This window comes from Mirounga leonina, unplaced genomic scaffold (assembly GCF_011800145.1).
Source record: "Mirounga leonina isolate KUSES-001 unplaced genomic scaffold, KU_Mleo_1.0 Mir_357, whole genome shotgun sequence".
NCBI lineage: Eukaryota > Metazoa > Chordata > Mammalia > Carnivora > Phocidae > Mirounga > Mirounga leonina.
Window position 1 is genome coordinate 17,273,214 of NW_023270702.1, and position 23,305 is coordinate 17,296,518.

The 23,305-nt window shown below is 40.3% G+C and overlaps 1 protein-coding gene across 3 annotated transcripts in view; it reads right to left on the reverse strand.

Annotated features, from left to right (window-relative positions):
• PDE5A (phosphodiesterase 5A) overlaps window positions 1-23,305 on the reverse strand; it is a 123,342-nt gene that overhangs the window by 85,736 nt on the left and 14,301 nt on the right. For all 3 annotated transcript variants that reach the window (XR_004683766.1, XR_004683767.1, XM_035030350.1), the window contains exons 3-4: window positions 2,781-2,852; window positions 1,051-1,140 (exon numbers count right to left, since the gene is read on the reverse strand). Coding sequence is in view for 1 of the 3 variants with exons in the window: in XM_035030350.1 (XP_034886241.1) it covers window positions 1,051-1,140; window positions 2,781-2,852 (162 nt within the window). In the remaining 2 variants the exon portion in view is untranslated. The remainder of the gene's footprint in view (window positions 1-1,050; window positions 1,141-2,780; window positions 2,853-23,305) is intronic.

Below are 23,305 nucleotides of genomic sequence, written 5' to 3' on the forward strand. Positions count from 1 at the left end.
AATTCTGAGAAACTGATTTTTCAATTTGGAATTTTATACCCAAAGTGGTAGGATGGTACAATAGGCATTTTCATGCTATGCAAGGACTCAGAAAGTTTACCTGATCAATATTCTTTCTCAAGTAATTATTTGAGAATGTGCTGCAGTAAAATAAGGGCATAAACTGAGGAAGGAGTTATGGGATCCAGTGGATAACCAATGGAGTCCCTCTGAGGAAGCAGTGAAGGAAAATTCTATGATGACATCTATGCAGCAGGCATGGGGAGAAACAGCTTAGCTTGGAAGAGAAACAACAGAGAACCTCAATTTGGAGATCGCCAAGAAAAAGAACTCAACAGAATGCCTAAATAATGGGGCATTTGGGGGAAAAACCAACGGTATGAGGCTACACTAGAGCAAACAGTTCAAGGGGAAAAAAAAAGAATGGAATTCAGAAACATCAGGAAAAACTAAAAGTTGTATAACAAATGTAATATGAACATTTACATAGTCATGGTTCTTTTATAAACACTTTATTTTAAATCACAACTCTAGAATTAAACTAGACAAAGCTTACTAAAAGCTAACCATGGTTGTAGAACAATATATATGTTATTGTTGTGGGCAACAGAAAAAGTCCAGATGGGAAAAGCAAAGGTAAGGAGTAGCAGTTGGGAAGGAAAGATGAGGCATGCTAAGATCCTCATTTTACAAAGCATGGAATTATGAGATGATGTCTCTAGTTGATAAAGCAAGAACTAAAAGCCTTATTTAACATGACAAATGCAGTCCATTCAGTAACTTAAAACAGACATAATGATACTGGTAGGAAAAGGATAATGGCAAGTAAAGAGTGGTATAAATCAAATAACTCCACATCTGTTAAGTTAATAAATATTGTCTAACCGTGATAAAGCAACAGAGCATGGAAAATAGGAAATGGAAGTAATTATTAAAAGATACAGCTAAAATATTAACTGGATTTTTCAATCATACACATATATTACTTGGATAAAAATTTAACAACTAAAGAAGCAATTTCTATACTCTCTCTTTAGTAATCAGACTTGCCTGATTTCTCTTGTTCTCCAGCAGTGAAGTCTCATAGAGTTGAGCATTATGAAGAACAATACCACAAAATGCCAAATAAGCAGCAAAGTCCTAGAAAACAGGTAGGATAACAGCCAGATTAAGAACTGTCTACAAAACAGTCTTATATTGCCTGAAACAACAAAAGGCACTCAAAAATGTTTACAGTTGAAATAAATATTAGAAAGCCAAAGGGTACACGTTAATTCTACATGAAATTAAGAATGAATGCAAAGCAAGTGTTAGCTAACTAGCACGACAAATAGATGACAAGGATGAACAGTCTCCTTAAGTCACACATTAGTTACAAATTAACAAGGAGAAGAGGGAAGGGAGTAGGACACAGATCTCTTTATATCATTTAAATTGAAATTCACTCTATGCAAAATTTGGTGTAGTCTCTGAATGATCTTAAGAGTTGGATCTGTGTTGAAACTATATAAATAGCTTGTGACTTATTCCTGGGGCAAACGAAAGCTAACACACTTGAGAATATTGGCAATAGTAGTCTCATATAAAGTTGTATAAAATATTAACTTAAATATGTTTTAACATGGATCTGTCATCCTCATTACACTATTCTAAGGCGATATGCTCACAATTATATTAATTATTGACTAAAGTAAGTCTTTCCATGGCAAACTTTATTCACAATCATAGATTTATTTTGCCAAGAGATGATACAACCTAAGAACGCAAATCTTTCAAGAGGGGTTTACATTAATGGACTATAAACAAATGATGAACTATAAAGCCAACCTAGAACCATGTTCCCCATCAAATATTCTCAGGTGTCATTAACAGAATAGGAGACTAGATGTCTCAAACACTGATTTAAAAAGGTACTTGCTAAGTTCTGAAGCAGTTAAGACATGGGGACCCACACAAGTGCCAAATACAGCCTACACCATGGAGACAAAAATAACTCTGTCTTGTTTGAATGTCTTTCAAAAGCTCCTACTAATTTTCAGGGAGTGACTTACATAGCAACAGGCTTGAATAAGAAGAATTCATTGGGTTCCATGATATACATATAATTACATATTCAAGAAGAGAAATAATAAAACATCCTGACAGAATGAAGTTATAAACAGGTTCAGGGGCTTCCGTCCTTCCACGGAAAGCATGTCGATGTGGTGTATGGGATGTATTCCTTCAGCTTTGGATGGAAAGAGTAATAAAATAATGCTGACTGCCGCTCTTTCTGAAGCTAAATTCACATTACCCAGCCTGAATCCACACGTTGGCGCCCCACCATCTGAGTGCAAAGCTTATAAAACAGTCTGAAATTTGCTTCCCCGGGAGGCAACTCCAATTTTTAGCCAACCTGGAGTGCTGAGCGTGGAGCAATGCTTCAAGGGTTTTTACTCAGGGTTGAATTTCTTTATAGCAGTGACGAAAGGTAAATGGGATAGTTAAAATAGCGTGTCACCCTCGCGGTGGCCCCAAGACGCACACAGCCCTGGGGGAGGCGTGGCAGCACAGTGAGGATGGAGTTGGGGGGCTTCTAGGGACTGACTACCACCAGTACCCCAAAGTCAGCACTGTATTTCGCGGTAGGAAAGAGACACTTTTGAACATTTCAGATCATTTTAAAGCGTAATGGTTTTTGCAACCAACAATTTCAGGAACCGCTAATTCGAGAGGTCTATACACTATAAGGAAAACACCTCTTCCTAAATTGAGGTCACATCAGACATAAGTTTTGGTACCTTTTCATCTTTTTCGGTAAATGTCCCACCATTTCCCGATTTCTTGTTGATGGCCTGGGCTACACCAACAACCTGGGATAGGAGAAAAATGTGCTTGCTTCATTGGCTGTCATTATTGTTATAAATTCACCAAAATGTGTTTTTAAAGGAATTTCTATGTGTGCTTTAAAATAACAATAAGCTATGAAACCAAAACAAAAACGCTCAGCATTTGAACTAGTTCTCTATCATACATCCACTTTTGCTCCTAAGCATTCGAATGCTGTCAACTTCTTGGGTCCCACTATTTTTGGTTCTGTGATTTCACCCTGTGTAGTGAGAAAAGTTATTGGCAATCACATTGTAAGTGAGTATTTTTCAGGGTTTTTGGATACAAAACAAACCATCAATTTCTATCACATTCAAATTAAATCTATGATAAACATTTTACAGTGGCTTTAAATTTATTATTTCAAATGGGCTAAAATAATGCTCTTTTACTAAAAATGAAACAGGACCCAGTGCCCAATTAGAGTGAAAAATGATTCCTAATATAGTCCAACGTCTTTTGAAAACTCTGACGTTAAAAATTATTTTAACTTCTGGAGCACTGGGTGTTATACGCGATGAATCATAGAAACTAATGATGTACTGTATGGTGACTAACATAACATAATAAAATAAAACTAAAAAAATAAAATAAAATAAATTATTTTACCTTCAACAGATTTGTTTTTGGGAAAGAAGTTTTTCTTGAAAAACCAAAACAGGAATTAGCAGGCTGAGTCTTACTTCAAATAGATCAAAGATAAACTGTATCTTGAGAAGACTGAACTAAAACTCTGTCTGAGAATAGGTTTTAAGTTTCCACAAAAGGTTTAGCAACACTGTTAAGAACTTTCTCATCTTTCTGTATGTTACTTACCTGTTTAATTCCAATTTCAGTTGGGTTATTGCCTTAGTGTTTTAAAGACCTTCAAAACTTACCTTTTTCCCTCTTTCCTCTTATAAATTCTACTCTCTCCCTCTTTCTGTGATTTAACATCAGTGGAATAAGCTATTATCCCCTAACTGGTTACACTTTGGGAATATAAAGGCCTTCGTTTTGTGTGTATGGCTCATCCTTTTTTTCTTAGCTCGTTCTAAGTTCCTTGGCTCTCAGAATAGGGTATTAAATTCCCGCTAGGATAGCAGAAAAGGAAGGGGAAATGGATTCTTGCCTGATGTAGTTTTCTGGTCTTCTTAACACCTGTCCTCCATGCCCCATGCAGAGTAAAGAGATGTTAAAAAAAAAAAAAAAAAAGCAAATTCTCCAATTATCCTGTACCTTTTTAATTGTCCTTAGTTCAACTCTCCCTTATTTTTGTACACTCTTTAGCTCTTGAAAATGGCTAACAGATTTCTAGATGCTCCAATCTCATGGACTAAATGCATACAAAAACTTTTGTCTAAGGTAAAAAAACGTCTGTATTGCAGATAACCATGTTCACTTGAGTATAACTGAAAGGAGGCACCTGAGGGTCACTGGGATCTGATACACAGTGGAACCAGTATAACTTGGTCATTTCAAGTGTTCATTCATTCACCCAACAGATATTGAGGTGCCCATATGTACTGAGGAGTGATAAAAACTGGGAGAAAGACTACTCTGAAAGAGCTCAGAGTCAAGAACAGGTGATACCTAAACATACACTGAAAGCCCATGGGATGATCAGTTTGATGGTTCAGATGCCCACAAATTGCTAAGAGCACAGAAGGGGGCACATAATATGGTTCAAAGAGGCAGCTTCTCAGAAATGATAACATTTGAATTTTTGTCTTTAATAAATGGTTTTATAAAAGAAAGACTTAAATTTTAAATCTTCAATTTAAGGAAGATAAGTTTACAAACAGATAAAAAGACACTGATGCAAACCTTCTCAGATAATTACACAGTATAAAAAATTATGTACTGATGTGCTCTCATACATGGAGCTGTGTGAGGCAAGTGTTGGGCAAGAAAGTGAAGAGAAAGTTCCTGGTCATTCAAAAATATAAAGACACAAAAAGCTAGCTATTTATTAAATGGTAACCAATCAAACTGTATTAGCATTTTAGTCGATCATGACGTCACCATAAATTGACAGTGGGATGACAGTTAATTTCCAAGTCTTAAAAGAAAAGAGGAGAATCACCTGCATTATGTATTTTCTGAAATCAGGACTAGTAAAAGTAGTAATGATGGTCAGTTTAGATCACTAGAGTCCCTTGAGAATGAGGGCTGAGCCGGTGTGGGCCCAACAGGGCACCGTGGTCCCAAGGCTGCAGGCTACAGATACCCTGATCTTTGGACTGCTGGGGGTGGGAGGGGAGAGGATGGGAGAGCTGGGAGAAGCGGGGGGAATGTTTTAGAGGTGGGTCAGTAAGCAGAACCAAAGCATGGCCTGTTCTCGGTGGGTCGGCAGCTACTTCATTTAAGAAGAGCACTTCAACCAAGGCTTCTTTGGTACACTGGGATGATCCCTTCAGCTCTCACTTTATTAAAACTTGCATGCCAATTTCAACTTCGGTTTCAATCTGCGTGTTTGACACTCAAGACCATTTATATGGTAGGCATTTTTCTAACTATGGGCTGAAAAGTTTTCTCTCTGGTTAAAAGAATAATGTCCTTAAAACCATACTAAAAATCAGCCATTATTCACAATTTTCAACCAACCCAACAGTCTTCACACAGTTCAGTAACAATTTTCCATTCTGGAATTTCTTTAGTTTTTTTTTTTTTTTTTAAGATTTTATTTATTTATTAGAGAGAGAGAGATTGAGAGCACGAGTGGGAGGAGGGGGAGAGGGAGAAGCAGACTTCCTGTGGAGCAGAGAGCCTGATGCAGGACTCAATCGCAGGACCCTGGGATCATGACCTGAGCTGAAGGCAGATGCTTAACCAACTGAGCCACCCAGGCGCCCATGGAATTTCTATCAGATTCATCTTTCAAACCTGCCTATTCCTCCTTCTCCTCCTTCTTTTTCTGTTTTGAGAGAGAGAGAGAGAGAGAGAGAGAGTGTGTAGCCGGGGGGTAGGAGGGGAGGGGCAGAGGAAGAGAGAGAATCTTAAGCAGACTCCATGCTGAGTCCAGAGAATAAGGCAGGGCTCAATCTCACCACCCTGAGATCATAACCTGAGCCGACATTAAGAGTCAGAGGCTCAAACGACTGAGCCACCCAGGCACCCTCCTCCTTTTCCTATAAATACTAGTACTTGATGTCCTTCATCTCTTTGAACATACTTAATTTTGCCTGTAAGTTCATCTTTAGCAGGGACTGTTTTCCACGGAAGTCCCATGTTTCCTGAGTCATGAAGTGTCCATGCACAGTGACTTCCTGTTCATCTTGGCACTGTCCTGGGGGTATGAATTTGAACCCCATACCTACGTATGGCACAGTCTTGTGCTCTTAAAGTTCACAGGTGTCTCCTCTTTCTCTCACAGCAGTAGTCAGGAGGCAAGCTTCCTTGAGGCTTCTCCTGGCTCCTGATGCAGTTTGCTAGGCCCAGTTTCATGAATGAAACCATCATTCATCTAGGCTTCACCTCCCTGCCTCTCTCCTCCCCGCGCCCCAGAGTGGATGCATCCCCCGGCCTGCGGATGCTATCCCCAGACATTCATCTCCCTCCTGAATCTCAGACCTCCGTGAGCCCCTCTGGCCAGTACTCCATGCTCACGTCTCTTATCTCGGGTTCCCCTCTGTTTCTGACACCTGGGGGTTTTCCCTTTCTTGAGCTCATCTGCAATTTGTAAAATTGTTTTTGGTGAAATTTTATCTTCTACTTTTTTGCAGAATTGTGGAGGGGGATTCTTCTGCATCTGTACAGTCTGGCAAACTGACAAGAAGTCTTGTTTATGGGCTTTAAAACCTACTTTGTACCCCATGAACATCAGATCTTAACTATATTTGGATTTTTTCCTCCTAACATTACAGCAAGATATTTACTTTTAGGCAATGTCATGGAGTGAGCATGATGGATTTTTCATCCTTTCTGGTAACCAATTATTTCTCTAACAATTTTACAGATTTCAGATATTAAAGGTTAATTTGTTTAAGAGATGATTAATTAAATATAATTGGTATTTAAAAAAATAGGCAAGTTCTTCTGAGAGAGTTATTAGACACAGAAAATATATCTAATATGTACATGTGCCTCTATCCCCAGATAGGTGACATTTTAAAAACAGCACTGAGAAAAACAACAGGGAAAAACAGGACAAAAGGCATAGTGTCTGTCCAAGGTCACACAATTCAGTAAAGGACCAAAAAGAGTTTAATTCTCTGAATTTCAAGGATCCTAAGCAAAACTAGCACCCTCTGCCCTCCTTGCCTTGATTTCCTTCTTCTGTCTATTGTTCCTTTAAACAAATTAGCTCTTTGTCTTCAAAGTAACGGCTAACCATAGGTTTTTTTAAACGTCAGTTTTGAAAGGCAACTTTGACGGCAAGTGTATGTCCGACCTCATATCTGAGAGGCAAAGCGCCTGCAAGTATTAGCTTCCACATGAGAAAGCCCAATCGCACGGCCTACCTGCTGGCTACCTGGACCCTCACACGCATGTACTCCATGCTTTTTTCTTAAGCACAAAGAAGCTTCAGTTTTCTATTTTACTGGCACTTTCCACAGCATAAATGGATATTATGTCCTCACAGGGTCAAGTGTTCTTTTAGGAATGCAAAGGGCAAGACTTGACTCTCACTGAGTGAACAGTGTGGAATGTGACAGCTGGTCGATTCAGGGGCAACTGATCATTGCCACAGTGAGCAATTTCTTCTTCAATTAGCAGCTGCCCCAGACGCTTACTGAGGCCATACATCAATCTCAATACTTCCTCATTCCCGATTCCAGGGGATACTCAGCATGGAGGCTAAAAGCAAGGGAGGACAGGAACAGATTCTACAAATCTCAGCTATCCCTTTCTCCCATCCGAGGACTGTCTCAATCTATAACTGAGCCTAAATCTTACTTCACCAAGAAAATGAGAATTTAATATATACAGGAGCTGGTGGAGAAGTCTCCCCAGTGCTCTTTTCAAACTTTCCCGTGACTTGGTCATTCATTCAACAAAAAATATGTTATTCAACAAGTAATCACTGAGTCTCTCATGTATCATTGTTCTAGGCAATGAAGACCCATAGTGAACAAGACAGATGGAAATCCATGGCCTCATGGCCTGACATTCTAGTCAGAGTGTTAGGCCTGGAAGAGAACCCCACCCCTACACCACCTTTTCCTCCCATTTCACAAGTAAGCAAACTGTAAGTGACACGGTTGGTATGACCAATCAGGGCTTTCTCACCTCTCTTCCAAATCCTAGGCAATTATCAAAGTATGGCCATAGTCCATGTAGTAGGCGAAATAGTATCCCAGCAAAGATGTCCTCATCCTAATCCCTGGAACCTGTGAGGATGTTACCTTAAATGGCGAAAGGGAACTTTCCAGATGCAATTAACTTAAGGATCTGGAGATGGGGAGATTATCCTGAACCATCTGGGTCCAACTGTAATCCTAAGAATCCTTATAAGGGAAAGCAAGAGGAGGCAACCAGAGTCAGAGATTTGAAGATGCTTTGCTGCAGGTTTTGAAGACAGAGAAAGGGGCCGCAGGCCAACGGATGTGGGCAGCCTCTAGAAGCTGGAAAAGGCAAGAGAACAGATTCTTCCCTTGAGACACCACATAGGAACACAGCCCTGCTGACACCTTGATTTTAGCCCAGTGAGAACTATTTTAGACTCTGGCATCCAAAACTATAAGATAATACATCTGTGTTGTTTTAAGCCACTATACTTCTGGTAGTTTTTTCCAGAGGCAATAAGAAACATACATTCCGTTAGAATCATCCTCCATTCCCTTTTCACTTTTCCTCACCCCATACTGTATCTTCTGTTTCACATCTAAATCTTCACTTTCTTTGAAAGCCCTGACATCTCATGGCTAACAACTGTTTCTCTGCCTTCAGTTGACCTTTGACACTTATGCCAAATTTATCTTCTTGGGACACTGCTTTGCACATACAAATTACTTCTTTACTCAAAACATTTTAATGTTCCATCCATCTACAGGATAAAAATGGATGACCGATTCCACATCCCCAACTTGAACAAAGATCACTTCAATGGGTCTCTAAATTAGAATGCTACAATGACCTTGTTCACATCATTCCTTGAAATAATACCTTCCCCTTTCTCTCTTGAGGCTGAGTCTACAAAAAGCTTCCTTTCAAACCCCCTGAAATTCTGTGTAGCAGTTGGGTGTGCCAGGCATTTCACAATGAGGTATTCTCATTTTTAACCTCATTTCCTCTTCTCTCATCCTGGCTCTCCAACTAGATTGTCTTCTAAGGACATGATTTATATCTATGCCTTATTGTAGCATCAGTACTTTGCTTTGTCCTGAATGCACTCAGTGCTTGATAGATATTTGTTGTCAACGATAATGGGAGAAGTGAGAGAGGGATCAAATATTTTTTAGGGTGATGTACTCACTCGACAATTCACATTAGAATAATAGTTAATTATATCTGCCCATTTTCTTTCTCTGCCATTTGCTTGATATTAAGTGGTCTCTCCACATCTGATAACTTTATGTGGCAGTAAGAAGTTTATGCTCTTAATAAGCCTTTGGTTATTAAGTTCCAGCTTAAGAGCCTAGAAGGACTTTGAGAGAGTGGGAAAGAAAAGCTTAAGACTGATTGTTTTAACATTTTAAAAATATGGAAAATCACAGAGAATAAGATAGTAAACATGAGTATCTCTGTCATCTAGAACAGTGGCAGTGTGGGGCTTGTTCAACATGGGCTGTTGGGCCTCCCCCCCGCCCGAGTTTCAGATTTAGCAGATCTGGGTTGGGGCCTGAGAATTTGTATCTCTCAGAGCACAGGCTGCCAGTCCAGAGACAAAAGACACTTTGAGAACCACTGATAAAGAACTGCTAAGTGTTAATATTTGGGGATATTTCCTTTTTTTAAAATTAAATTAAGAAAATTAAATCGGACTTTCTCTTTCCAGGCCCATTCTTCTTTCTCCTGCCCTTCCTCCCCAGAGGCAACCTCTAGCATTGCATTCTTTTTTTTTTTTTATGATTTTATTTATTTATTTGTCAGACAGAGAAAGAGTGAACACAAGCTGGGGGAGCGGCAGGCAGAGGGCAGAGGGAGAAGTAGGCTCCCCGCTGAGCAGGGAGCCCAATGTGGGGCTCGATCCCAGGACCCTGGGATCATGACCTGAGCCGAAAGCAGATGCTTAACCGACTGAGCCACCCAGGCGTCCCTAGCAAAGCATTCTTAAGAAATATATGAATCTATAAACAAGACATAGTACTTTCATCTTTCAAAAAGGTGACTCAAATAAAATCATGTAATATGCAGAATTTTGCAACTCGTTATTGTATTCAATGTTGTTTTTCAATCAATTTCTATAGATCTGGCTCATTCATTTTATATATAATGTTGTATTGCATACCAAATTTTGTTCATCTAATCCCCAAATGACGGATGTTTGGGTTGTTTGCAATTTTTTGCTGTTATAATAAAACCATCTACAATGAACATTTCTATTGTACACATATGCAAGAGCTTCTTTGGGGAAATCTTCAGAGGGATTACAGAAATTATACCTTTACCAGCAATGCTTAAGAGTTTTTATTAACCTTACATTCTAATCAGCACCTAGTATTATCAGGCTTTTAAATCTTTGTCCATCCAATGGCCATAAAACTGTATCTCACTGTTACTTTAATTTGCATCTTCCTGATTACTAGAGAAAATGTACAGCTTTTTAATTTGTAATTGTCTACACTGGTTCTCTTCTGTGTTGCCTACGTGTATTTTTTGCCAATTTTGACCATTTTGTTGCTGTTGTTTGGCTTTTATTAATAAATTTGAGAATCAAGGGTTGATTTTTGAAGTTTGGTAAGACTGACTTTACTTGGTTGTGATCCGTTTTATCCATTTATAATAAGCACCACCATGCCTACTATTTCTCTCAAGAGGTGTTTATGGATCTTCTGAGGTTACAGACAACACGAGTATAAGTACAGGAGAAGTGGATGCTTTTAGTTTATTCTCACAGCCTGGGAGGCTAGGAAGAGGCAGCCAAGTTGAAAAGAAGCTTCGAGGAAGCTGCAAGATGTAAACAGCAACGCCCTAGGATAACTGGCATCAGAAATACATGATTAATGGCCAACGTCTCTAAGACAGTTAATAAATCTATTCCCGGCCAAAAAAAAAAAAATGCATAACGCTAACAAGTCTGCCATTTAAAAAAGGGAGAAGGAAGGGCTTGTTGTATGACAGGTGCTTTGTATCTGTTAATTCATTTAGCCTTTGGCACAACCCTTTCGGATAGATATTACAATTCTCATTTCATCACAGAGGTAGCGGATGTTCAGAAAAGTTAAATAGGAGTCCACGAATGCGCAGACACAGATGCTCTGCAGGTCTGATCCCAAACCTATGTTCTTTCTACTACTCCCCCCCCCCAGGGGGAAAGTGACACCTTCACTAGTATAAAATACAGATTCTTAAGCACTTCTTTTTTTTGGGGGGGGGTCTTAAACATTTATTTCAGAGAAATAATGATATATATTCACACAGATATCTGTACAGTAATGTCCATAACTAATTTTCTTTATTCTTTTTGTTTTATTTTTTTTTTGCTTTTTTTTTTATTTTATTCTTATGTTAATCCCCATACATTACATCATTAGTTTTAGATGAAGTGTTCCATGATTCATTGTTTGTGCACAACACCCAGTGCTCCATGCAGAATGTGCCCTCCTCAATACCCACCACCAGGATAACCCATCCTCCCACCCCCCTCCCCTCTAGAACCCTCAGTTTGTTTTTCAGAGTCTATCGTCTCTCATGGTTCGTCTACCCCTCCGATTTCCCCCGCTTCATTCTTCCCCTCCCGCTACCTTCTTCTTCTTCTTTTTTTTTTTTCTTAACATATATTGCATTATTTGTTTCAGAGGTACAGATCTGAGATTCAACAGTCTTGCACAATTCACAGCGCTTACCAGAGCACATACCCTCCCCAGTGTCTATCACCCAGTCACTCCATCCCTCCCACCCCAACCCCCACTCCAGCAACACTCAGTTTGTTTCCTGCGATTAAGAATTCCTCATATCAGTGAGATCATATGATACATGTCTTTCTCTGTTTGACTTATTTCACTCAACATAATACCCTCCAGTTCCATCCACGTCATTGCAAATGGCAAGATCTCACTCCTTTTGATGGCTGCATAATATTCCATTGTATATATATGCCACATCTTCTTTATCCATTCATCTGTCGATGGACATCTTGGCTCTTTCCACAGTTTGGCTATTGTGGACATTGCTGCTATAAACATTGGGGCTTAAGCACTTATTCTTTAAAGGAATCATGAAGACCAAGGATCTTCCAGTATTGCCAAAGGCTGTATGCAAATCCCATACATATGCCTCTCTTGTTAATTCATATTTTTATCAAAAAGAATGGGACAATTTCAAAATTATAACTTTTAAGAAACAAAGACAAATCCAAAATGGCAGCTAACAGTTGTTTTTACTTTCATTATAAATCTTATGACACGTCTTCATATCCAAGAATCTCTTATGCAACATAAACAGATCCTATGTTTCAGGGATTTATAATACACCCTCAAAAATAAGTAGAATTTAAAAAAAAAAAAGCAGAATTAATCTATGGCAACAGAAATCAGAACAGTGTCACCTAAAGGTTGTGGGATATCTTAATTGGGGTGTTAGTTACACAGATGTACATACATTTGTCAAAACTCATCAAATTGGACTTTCAGATCCGTGTACTTCACTGTATACAAAGTTTAACTCGGTTTTCAAAAAGTATTCAAAAGTCTTAAAAGTAAATTTATAATTGCTGACGGTAATATGCAAGTGATGGTCCACGTACCAAGTTCCCAGCTGTCCTGGTCATGGTGAAGCAGGCAGAGGTTCTGACCATTTGCTCTGTGCGATTAGGCAGGATGGATGGTCCCCAGATAGGGCCAGGACAAATCCAGCCTCTGGGGGTCAGTAGCTGTCCTGCCCGAGGAACATCCAGTGGGAGTGGTGCCAACCTGAGACTGGGTTCCTTCCAGACAAGGGGATGCTGGGCATAATTCTTGATCCTGATGTTTATTCTCATCCCTTTGCACACAAAAAAATTCCTCTTCCCTGCCAAATACTAAACTCTCTGCCTCACTAGCTTTTAAGCAATGAGGTGAAGGTCCTAAATCTGGAACCATAGGAACCTTTTGCCTTCTTGTTAGACCTTTCTGTCCCTCAGTGCAGTACGGGGCCATTGTGCAAAGTCTCCTTCCATGCCCTTTAAAAACATGCCAGAGACACAAAGGTTACATAGCAGAAAAGAGCCTGCTGTCTTTCCCACGGCAGGGTACGCTCAGCATTTACTGTCATTTAACTTTTCCATTCCTCCATGTGTCTGGCCTTGCAGCACTCTATAAAGGGAGGAAACAGACATTTTTCTGAACCTTCACTAGGTGAAGAGCTCTGTGGTGGGCACTGTCACATTCCTTGCCTCACTAGGACCTTTAAAACCACCCTGTGTGTTTGCCTTTCATGTTGAAACTTTACAGATGAGTCACCTACGGCACAGAAAGGTGAAGAAACTTGCTCAAGGAATCATAAGCCAGCACGCAAGACTAAGCCATTTTTGCTACAAATTCAGAGCTCTCTCTTTCAAACGGCCTTTGCCTAATTGGGACTAAGTCCAAAAGAGCAAAAAAATATTATATACTCAATATATATTATATAATTGTGCTTTGTATCAGAATAAACCTACCACTGTTTGTGCCCACCTTTACACATGACATTGCCAAAAATGACTTCAGAGCCTTGGATCTATTTAATAACTGAGATATATTTTCAGGGTGGTGTTCTGCATTCTGCCAGGTACTGGCCTGCAAAGCCCAGGCTTACCCCTGGATGGTGGTGTTGGATTTGGGCTCTTTTAAACCAGGATCAAGTCTGTTCCAGCACTGCCTGCACTTATAACAGGTCCCCGTCTCCACAGCTTGGTAAGATGCTGGGCTCATAAAGCTTCCTGATAATTATGGGGTAAAGTGGCGTACCCATAATATGCACTAAATACAAACAGAAGATGAATAACAGAGCAGAAGTGGCAAAAGGCAAGTTTCGTGCATCAGAACACTAAGTAGGCGGAATCTCACTTACAAACTAGAGCTGGCATCAGAGATTTTGAGAGGACATCTTCATCAGAGCCGAACTGAGTGTTCAGGGGAGTGCTCCCACCTGTACTGGTCCAGCTAAGCACCTCAAGGCCATGAGAAGCTAGATATCCGTATCATGAGAAGCTCAAAAGGGGCGAAAAAAGTGTATGTGCATATTTATCATCTTTTTTTTTTTTTTTACATCTGGAAAATCCTTCACATAGAGAGTACAGTCTGTTATGTCATCATAGCCAGAACATAATTTTATCTCTAAGTGTTTTCTTCTTCAAATGGAAGATGTGCCCGAGAAGGTAATCATATATGAAAGCTCAGATGCAGACCTCTGTCTCACTAGCAAAACTCCGAACTGTAGGTGTTACCTGCAGAAAAAGACATGTCCTCCTCCACACAGCTGTGCCAGATAATACACAAAGAAATTAATAGTATTTGGAATCATTGTTTGCAACTCTGTATTTTATTATAATATTATTCCAGTCCATAACTGGCATTTTAAAAACTAAAATAGTAAAAGAGTTGGTTGGTAGCTTTTCAGGTACAACCATTAATAAAGATGAAAGAAGATAATTACTTCATGGTAAGAAAAATGCAGCCTTAGAATAAAGACGATGTGGGTCTAAATCCCAGCTCTGCCACTTAGAAGATATAAAATATTGGGAAATTTCCTGTACTTGACCAAGTCCCTATTTCTTCATCTAAAATGGGGATGAGAGGCCTGGGTGGCTCAGTCAGTTAAGCGTCTGCCTTCGGCTCAGGTCATGATCCCAGGATCCTGGGATCGAGTCCCGAAGCGGGCTGCTTGTTCAGCGGGGAGTCTGCTTCTCCTTCTCCCTCTGCCTCCCACCCGCCCCCCGCTCGTGCATTCTCTCTCAAATAAATAAAATCTTTAAAAATAAAATAAAATGGGGATGATAATATCAACAAAAAGTATTATTACTGATCTCTAAGAATGTTAGCATGACACTCCCAGTCCTACTGCTATTTAACATACAGCCTTGCTTGAATTTCTACTCGAGATCCCTTAACTTGTCAACCTATTTTGGATACCATGCTTCAAGATGGCAAAGAAAAACTTCTGCAAAAGAAGTTCTTGGGTACACTAGATTATTGCATACCATAAATGCAATTTAAACGTCACCAGCTCTGTGAAGCATTCTTGTCTCACCTTGCTCTCATGTAGGGTACAGTCTAGTGAGGAGAAAGAGAAATTCTCCAGTAAGTTAATATGTAGTGTGCCAGATGGTGATTAAGAGCTTACATGTTATGGAGAAAACGGAGCAGGGATGGAAGTAATGGCTGAAATTCAATAAGGATGGCTTAAGAAGAGTCTCGCTGAGATGTCATTTGAGTAAAAGTCCAAGGGAGATGAGAGAGTGAACCATGTGAACAACTAGGGTGGGCGGTGGGTAGGCGGGGAGACACTTCTAGACAGAGTGAACAGCAAGTGCAAAGGCTCTGGGGCTGGAGCTTACCTGATGTACTGAGAAACAGCAAGACTGCCAGTGTGCCGGAGAGCACAGGGGTGGAATAATAGGAGGTGAGATCAGAGGGGCATCAGGAGCCAGACCATGTGGCACCTTTCTTATGGGATGAGGTGGTAGGAGAGGGCTCTGAACAGGGGAGTAATGAGATCTAACGAGTTTTATAAAATTTGTGTTCAGAATAGACTATAGGGAGTTAAAGGCTTGAAGCAGGGACACTAGCTAGGGGGTTACTATATAGTAACTCAGGTGCTACATCCCAGTGGCTTGAACCAGGATGATGGTGGTACAGGGAGAGCAGTGACTGAAGGGAAAGCCAAGAGTATTTACTGATGAATTAGAGATCTCGTGTGCGAGAAAGAAAGAAGGTGGAGATGGCTTCACGGAATTTAGTGTGAAAAGCTGGAATGAGAGAAGTTGTTAAGTGTGGTGGGGATGAGCATGGAGCAGGTCTGGTGGGAGGGAAGATCAGGAGCTTGGTGTCCAATATGTTAAGTGCAAGAGGCCCGTTAGACATACAGAGGTAGAGAAGTAAGCAGCTGAACAGAAGAGTTTAAATTGAAGAAACGGTTCACTTGCAATCTAAGCCTGGTTGGCATCTAAATGGTACTTAAAGCCACGAGGGTAGATAAAATCACGGAAGGGGTGCATTTAGTTAGAGGGGAGACAATGGTGCAGGGCTGAGCCGCGTGGCACCGCTCTGTTGAGCGGGCACCAGCCAACGGGGCGGAGAGGCAGACAGAAGCAGGAGGAAAACTGGGGAGACTGAGGCCCTGGAAACTGGTGAAAACACTCTGTCCTGGAGGAGTGACCAATCACCAACAATGTCACAGGCTGCTGGCAGGCCTGGCAAGGTGAGGACTAAGGAATGATCGCGGGCTCCCTGTGGAAGTCACGGGACACTGCCAAGAGCGGTTTCCACAGAGTGGGAAGAGCCAAGGCTTGGATGGAGTACGTTCAGGGGAGAATGGCAGGAAATGGAAAAAGGGACAACTCTTTTCAGACTTGCTCTGATGGTGATCAGAGAAATGAGGTGGTCCAGTGGGTGTTTTGCTTTTAAGGTGGGAGAAATAACAGCATATTTGTATGCTGATGAACCTGTGTGGTAGAGAGGGAAATTTTGGTGATCCTGCACATGGCGGGTGGGAGGGGACCTGCCGAGATGTGGCTTTGAGCAGGTGACGTGGAAAGAGATCCGGTGCACAAGAACAAGACTGACCTTTGCTATTACACAGACAGTCTGACCCTAGAAGTACAAGGGAGACCAGAGTATATGGACTCAGATGCAGGGGCGGGGAAGGAAGACAGAGTAAGTTCTCTTGCAGAAGTATGCTTCTAATTGCTTTCTTTACTGACACCATAAGCAAGGCCATCAGCTGAAAGTGGGGTGGGGAGGCAGCACTGAGATTCGAGGAGAGAGGAGAAAGTATTCAACAGTAAAATAACATAACCAAAAAAGAGAGATAATTGTTTTGATCCCCACAAACCAATACTTTCTGTTGCATGTTTTACTTTAGGGAACATCACAACTCTCCTCTGTTAGATCAATCTAAAAGCCCAGAATGTATTCTAGATTCTTCCTTTTGCTGATTTTTCCATTATATCAATCCCTCCACCTCCTAAACAGAAGTGCAACAAATCCACTTCTTGTCTCCTCTGCCTCAGCCTGGGTCCACTTCTAGCCTGGGTTACTGCAAATTCCTTACCAACTTCCTTGCTTCTGGATACAGTACTTTCTCCATGTCTGAACAAATATGGAAAATATTTACTTAGCAAAATCTATCAAGTGTCAAATTATGTGGCTTTGAGTTATATATTAAAAAAAGAAAACTGTTCATCCTCAATGCTGTGGCCATACAAATCTTTCAATAATAGCAAATATTTCCTGAACTAAAAAAAAAATTCCGCACCACCTCCGCCTGGCACTGGGGGGCTCTTCATGATCTCGCCTCTGCCTGCCTGCACAGCCTCATCTCCAGGCTCTTCCCTCCTTCCAGCTTATACTCAACACTGTGCCAAAGGACTACACACATTCCCTCTGCTTTTGATCCATGAATGGATCAAAACAATGGAGCAGAGAGATAATAAGGATAAGCCAGGGAGCGTTTCCTGTGGATATCATGGAGCAAAACATTTAAATTACATGCAAACAGTGATCTCACGTAGACTAGCATTTGTGACATAACATTTCAGAAGGCTCTTAATGCCTTAATCATTTGCCACAGCCAAAGAAGCAGACATTTTCCTCATTTCTCCTCAGTCTTCTTCCTTTCTTTTTAATTTTCTGCTTCCTTTCTTCTCTTTAACTTACACCAACTGGGCACAGTATACATACCAACCCTCCACCTTTCTTTAAATCCAGCCTATGTCGCTTCTGGTAATTTGTGTCATTTTTTAGTACATGAAAGGATGAGAAATAATCACTTTAATTAACGAGCAGAATTTCTCTTTTATCCTCTGGCCAGTTTTAAGGAAAGAGAATAAAGCCTCAAAGAACATCTCGTACTGCTGGTGTTTTCAAAGTATCTCCTCAAATTCTTTGATACTTCTCTCTTCAAGAGGTGGAGCCTAACTAACCGCCCCCCCCCCCGCCCCCTCTTTGAGTTGGGGCTGGCCTCCATGCCTGGCTTCTAGAGAACAGAACACCATGAAGTGAAGTTGAGCCACTCCAGAGGTTTGGTCAGACAGGCTCTGGTGCTTCCTCCTTGCTCACTCTCTGCCACACGGTGAGGAAACGGAGTGCCTTGTGGAGAAGCCCATTCGGGGAGGAACTGAGGCCTCCTGCCAACAACCACGTGAGTGAGCTCCCTGGGAAGCTGGGAAGCGGGTACTCAAGCAGGGGTCAAAGCCCCCTGCCTAGATCCCAAGTGCTGCCCCCTGCAGGGAACCTGGGCCAGACCCACTCAGCCGGCCAAGTCGCTCCAGAATTCCTGAGCCACACAAACTGTGAGAGAACATATATCTGGTGTTCAAAATCACTAAGCTTAGGGCAATTTGTCATGTTGAAAAAGACCACGAATACAATATCGATGATCATGAAATAATCTGTCATAATCAAATAGATCTGGAGTTCTAAATCCAGCTTACTTTCACTTTACTTCACTATGAAGTGATGCAAAAGAGAAAAATAGGATTCAAAAATTTTGTAAGATCATCTCTCGCTCTTTTTTTTTTTTTTTAAGATTTTATTTATTTATTTGAGAGAGAGAGAGAGAGAACAAGCGTATGAGTTTGGGATGGGGGAAGAGAGAGAAGCAGGCTCCCCCCTGAGCAGGGAGCCAGACACTGTCTTAATCCCAGGGTCCCAGGATCATGACCTGAGCTGAAGGCAGGAGCTTAATGGACTGAGCCACCCAGGCACCACTGCTCTTTGTTCTTTAAATCTTCTTCTTCTTTTTTTAAAAGATTTTATTTATTTATTTGACAGAGAGAGATACAGTGAGAGAAGGAACACAAGCAGCAGGGGTGGGAGAGGAAGAAGCAGGCTTCCCACCGAGCAGGGAGCCCGATGAGGGGCTCGATCCCAGGACCCTGGGATCATGACCTGAGCTGAAGGCAGACGCTTAATGACTGAGCCACCCAGGCGCCCCTCTTTAAATCTTCTTAAATATTAAAAAAAAATTAAAAATTAAAAAAAATTTTTTCTTAAGCCTGGAATATTCATTTCCACTCTCTGGCAGAAGAGAAATAAGTAGAGATTTTTAGATGTGGATATAAGAAGGAGTACAGAGTACTTTAAAAGTTTACAAAGAGCATTTTACCTATGTAATCTTAGCTCTTAATAAGTGAACACAGATGTTTGCACCTGTGTCTACTGAGAGTAGCAATATCATTGACAATCACCTTAATTCTTCAAGAATACATGAAAAAAAATGAAAATTATTTAATAATTAAAGTTCCATCCAAAGACCAAATTATGTAGTTCTGGGTTAGATATCTTACAAAGAAATTGTTTATGCTTATCTGCAACTTGTTCCAGACCTCTAATATTCATTATTCAGGGCCTATAGAAAACTTCTCAAAATTAAACTTATAAATGATTACATCAAAATGTAACGCATTCCAACAAGTGCTGGAATAGTTATCCTGAAAGTACCAATGAAGATAAACTTCATATTGAATAAAACGTAACCTTCAGTCTGAACCAAATTTTCTGAGCATTAAAAATAAGATTTGGGGAAATACAGCCTATGGTGAATGTAATTGTCAGCCTCAAGCTGTCATTCACCCTTTCTTCTCCTGGATCAGCGGCGTGGCCTCAGGGATTTAACCTATTAGCACTGTTTTTCATCTGCCGCTCTTAACAAATGTTTTTTTCCTTAGGAAAGTGGTTACCATCTTCTTTGTAAAATACACTTGCTTATTAATTAAAGGGCAATGAGGAAAAGCAAAGAGGAGAGATCCTTACCATCATGACATCAAGTCCAGAACAAACGGAAACTTTGCGGAGCACTTTTGTTTTGTTTCTAAAAACAAAGCTACAAGAAAGAGTCTCACAGGAGAATAAGTGCAATGAACACTTTATAAGTTTTTTAAAAAACCACTGATCTAAATCAACTGACAGTCTGCAATTAAACTCTGCTTCTTTTTGTAGCTGTATTTTCATCTAGCCTGACTTAGAATCAAAGGATTATGCATAAAGCCATAATGTTTATCTGTTTTAAGCTTACTTGTCAAATCCAAGCACAAGATCATTGGCAAGCATCTATCCTGCCTCTGCCCCCTCATGTAAGCATGTGTGTGCCTCCCTTAAGGCTGTGGGATAAATAGCAAGAATCTGCCAAATGAGACATCTTCCCTCTGTAATTTCTTTAGCTCTCAAAATCCAGTCTTTTCCTTTGAACTAGTGAGTTGAACGATGAACTCATTTAACATTTGGCTTGTTACCATGTATTGATATTAATGCCTGGTGTACAAGATCTACATCTAAAAGTTGAAAAAAAAATTCCAGCAAGTATCTTCCTTGCTTCATTTTTTAAATATCTTCAGTGCCTAGACCAGGGTTCTACATATTGCAGTGATTTAATAGTTACTTGTCCAAACAAGAGGATTCAGAGGGAAAAAAATGAGATTACTTTAAAACAACCAGATAAGGTCATATAACTTAAATTCTAGAAAAATTGATGTTTGCAAATTGCAGCTGGAATTACACATTATTTTGTGATTTTTAGCAGGCATTAAACTTCTTTGATTCATCAAAGTATTTATCTCATAAAAACTCAAAAAATTAGTTTTTTAAAAAGCTTTTCAGGTTCTTTTTTTTAAAATGATTTATTTATTTTGGAGAGAGAGAGAGCGAGCGCGCGTGCACACGCACGGTGTACACAGGAACAGGCGGGGGAGGGGCAGAGGGATAGGGAGAGACAGCATCTCAAGCAGACTCTGAGCTGAGTGTGGAGCCTTGACGTAAGGCTTGATCTCACAACCTTGAGATCATGACCTACCCCGAAATCAAGAGTAGATGCTTAACTGACTGAGCCACCCAGGTGCCCCAAGATTTTCAGGTCTTTTTTTTTTTTAAAAGAAGATGTAAATTTAGATAGTTAGCTAAAATGCTCCTTTATCACACTGGAAAAAAGTTATCCTGTATCCTCTATTATAACTTATATCCACATTGAAGAATTACAGGTACATCATCAAGTATGATAAAATCAAGATGCTAAAATAAAAATAGAGGAGGAAAAAATCTGATTCAAAATTAGATTTCTACTGAGTAACTAGAGTTGACATGCAACCAAGAGAAAACAGGTGTTTCAGCCCAGCCTGAAACACATTATTGGATAGGGGTGCAAGGGTGGCTCAGTCGGTTAAGCATCTATATTCAGCTTAGATCATGATCCCATGGTCCTGGGATCGAGCCCCGAGTCAGGCTCCCTGCTCAGCAGGAGAGTCTGCTTCTCCCTCTCCCTTTGCCCCTACCCCCACTAGTGCTCTCTTTCCCTCTGTCTCTGTCTCTCGCTCACTCTCTCTCAAATAAATAAATGAAATGTTAAAGGAAAGGACATTATTGGATATAATCTCCAGCTCAGATCCGTAAGAAATTTTCAAAGAACTGGCATTATTTCACAATCATGCCTTCTACTTCACTGGTGCAATGTCTATAAATACGAAAGAACACGCATCTCTACCATGTCATAATGAGCAATACTTCAGGGGAGGTCAGTATTTCAGAAATAAGTCATCTGAGTTAGAAAGAGTTGAGTTTTCCTGCACTTCTTTACCAAACATAAAAGAATTATCTCATTATAGAAATAACTAATGCCACGTGACAAAAACAAAAACTGGTCCAAGTGCCCAGGTCCCCAAAATCCAGCATTAAGTTTGAAAGAAACTTGACAGCAGCCCTAAAAATTCATACATTTGCTGCAACTTTTCTCGTGATGCTTCATGTGCACATCATGGCTCTTCTCTGGGGCACACTGCCCCAGATTAATATGGAACACGCTCATGTAACTCTTTTCTCCCTGGTGCAAATTTCCTCCTGTTTCCTGGACAGACGCCTCTTAAGACTATATTATAGAGGATTGGATTCTGATCCCTCTTTCTCTAGCCTTTTTTTTTTTTTTTAAGTTTTTTAAAATTAAAAGAGTCTGTTTGCAGAGTGGTTTAAACACATCATTAAAAGTCATCAGAATACAGCCAGGTCTCCTTGTTTTCACCCTCAACTCCCGCCTCTGCACGGAGCCACGCTAAATATATCAGTGTATCTCCCACCACCTCCCTCAGCCCCCAAATAATTTAACTGCGGGGGAAGAAAGTGGATGCACCCACAGCAGGATTTTAAGGAACCCTCCTTCCCATGTTATTACCCTATAGCCAGATTGTCTAGTTTGTGTTGTTGCTGTTGTTGAACATAGTCAACAACATAGTTGGCTTACAATATTAGTTTTAGGGGCACAACATAATGATTTGACAATTACATACATTATGAAATGCTCACCACAGCAAATGTAGTTACCATCTGTCACCATACATAGTTATGCTGACATATTGCTGACTATATTCCCTATGCTATACTTTTCATCCCTGTGTTTATTTTATAACTGGAAGTTTGTACCTCCTAATCCCCATCACCTGTTTTGCCTGCTCCCACCTTTCTCCCCCTCTGGCAACTACCATTTTGTTCTCTGTATTTATTTCTGATTTTTTTGTTTGCTTATTTTGTTTTCTAGATTCCACATATAAGTGAAATCAGATGGTATTTGTCTTTTTCTGTCTGACATCTTTCACTTAGATGTTGCCTAGATTTGAATCTCAGCTTTGCCAGTTTTTAGTTAGGTGACTTTGGGTGAGTTCCCTGAATGTTCCATGTCTTTTCCTCATCTGTTAAGTAGGAACAAATAATGACTACTTCCTATGGCTGCTGGGAAGATTAAATGCATTAATATAGGTCAGGTCCTTAGAATAGTTTCCATGGGACAGCAGTTATTTCCAAGGTCCTACCCCACCGTCTTCAAACCACTCTAATATACAGCCTGGGCCAGCCCTCTTCTCTCCCTTGACGTTTCCTCTTCTTGTCTTCATTTATTTTTCTCTAGTCAACAGCTCTTTGACCTTTCCAAAATAAATTATTTTAGCCCCTTCAAGCTTCTCCAGTTTTTTCCCCCCACTTTGCCCATTACCCCATTCTCTCGGAAGGGAGCAGGAGAGGGAAAGATTATAAAAACTTACTCACTATGATTCTTTTAAAAAATTTCTGTCACAGAAGTTTAACAATATCTATGATTCTCACTCCTAAAAAGGCACTGCTATCTCTATTACACTTAAGATTACAACATTAATGAAAAGAACTCCTGAAAATGTTTAATTAGTCGGAATATTTCACAGGAA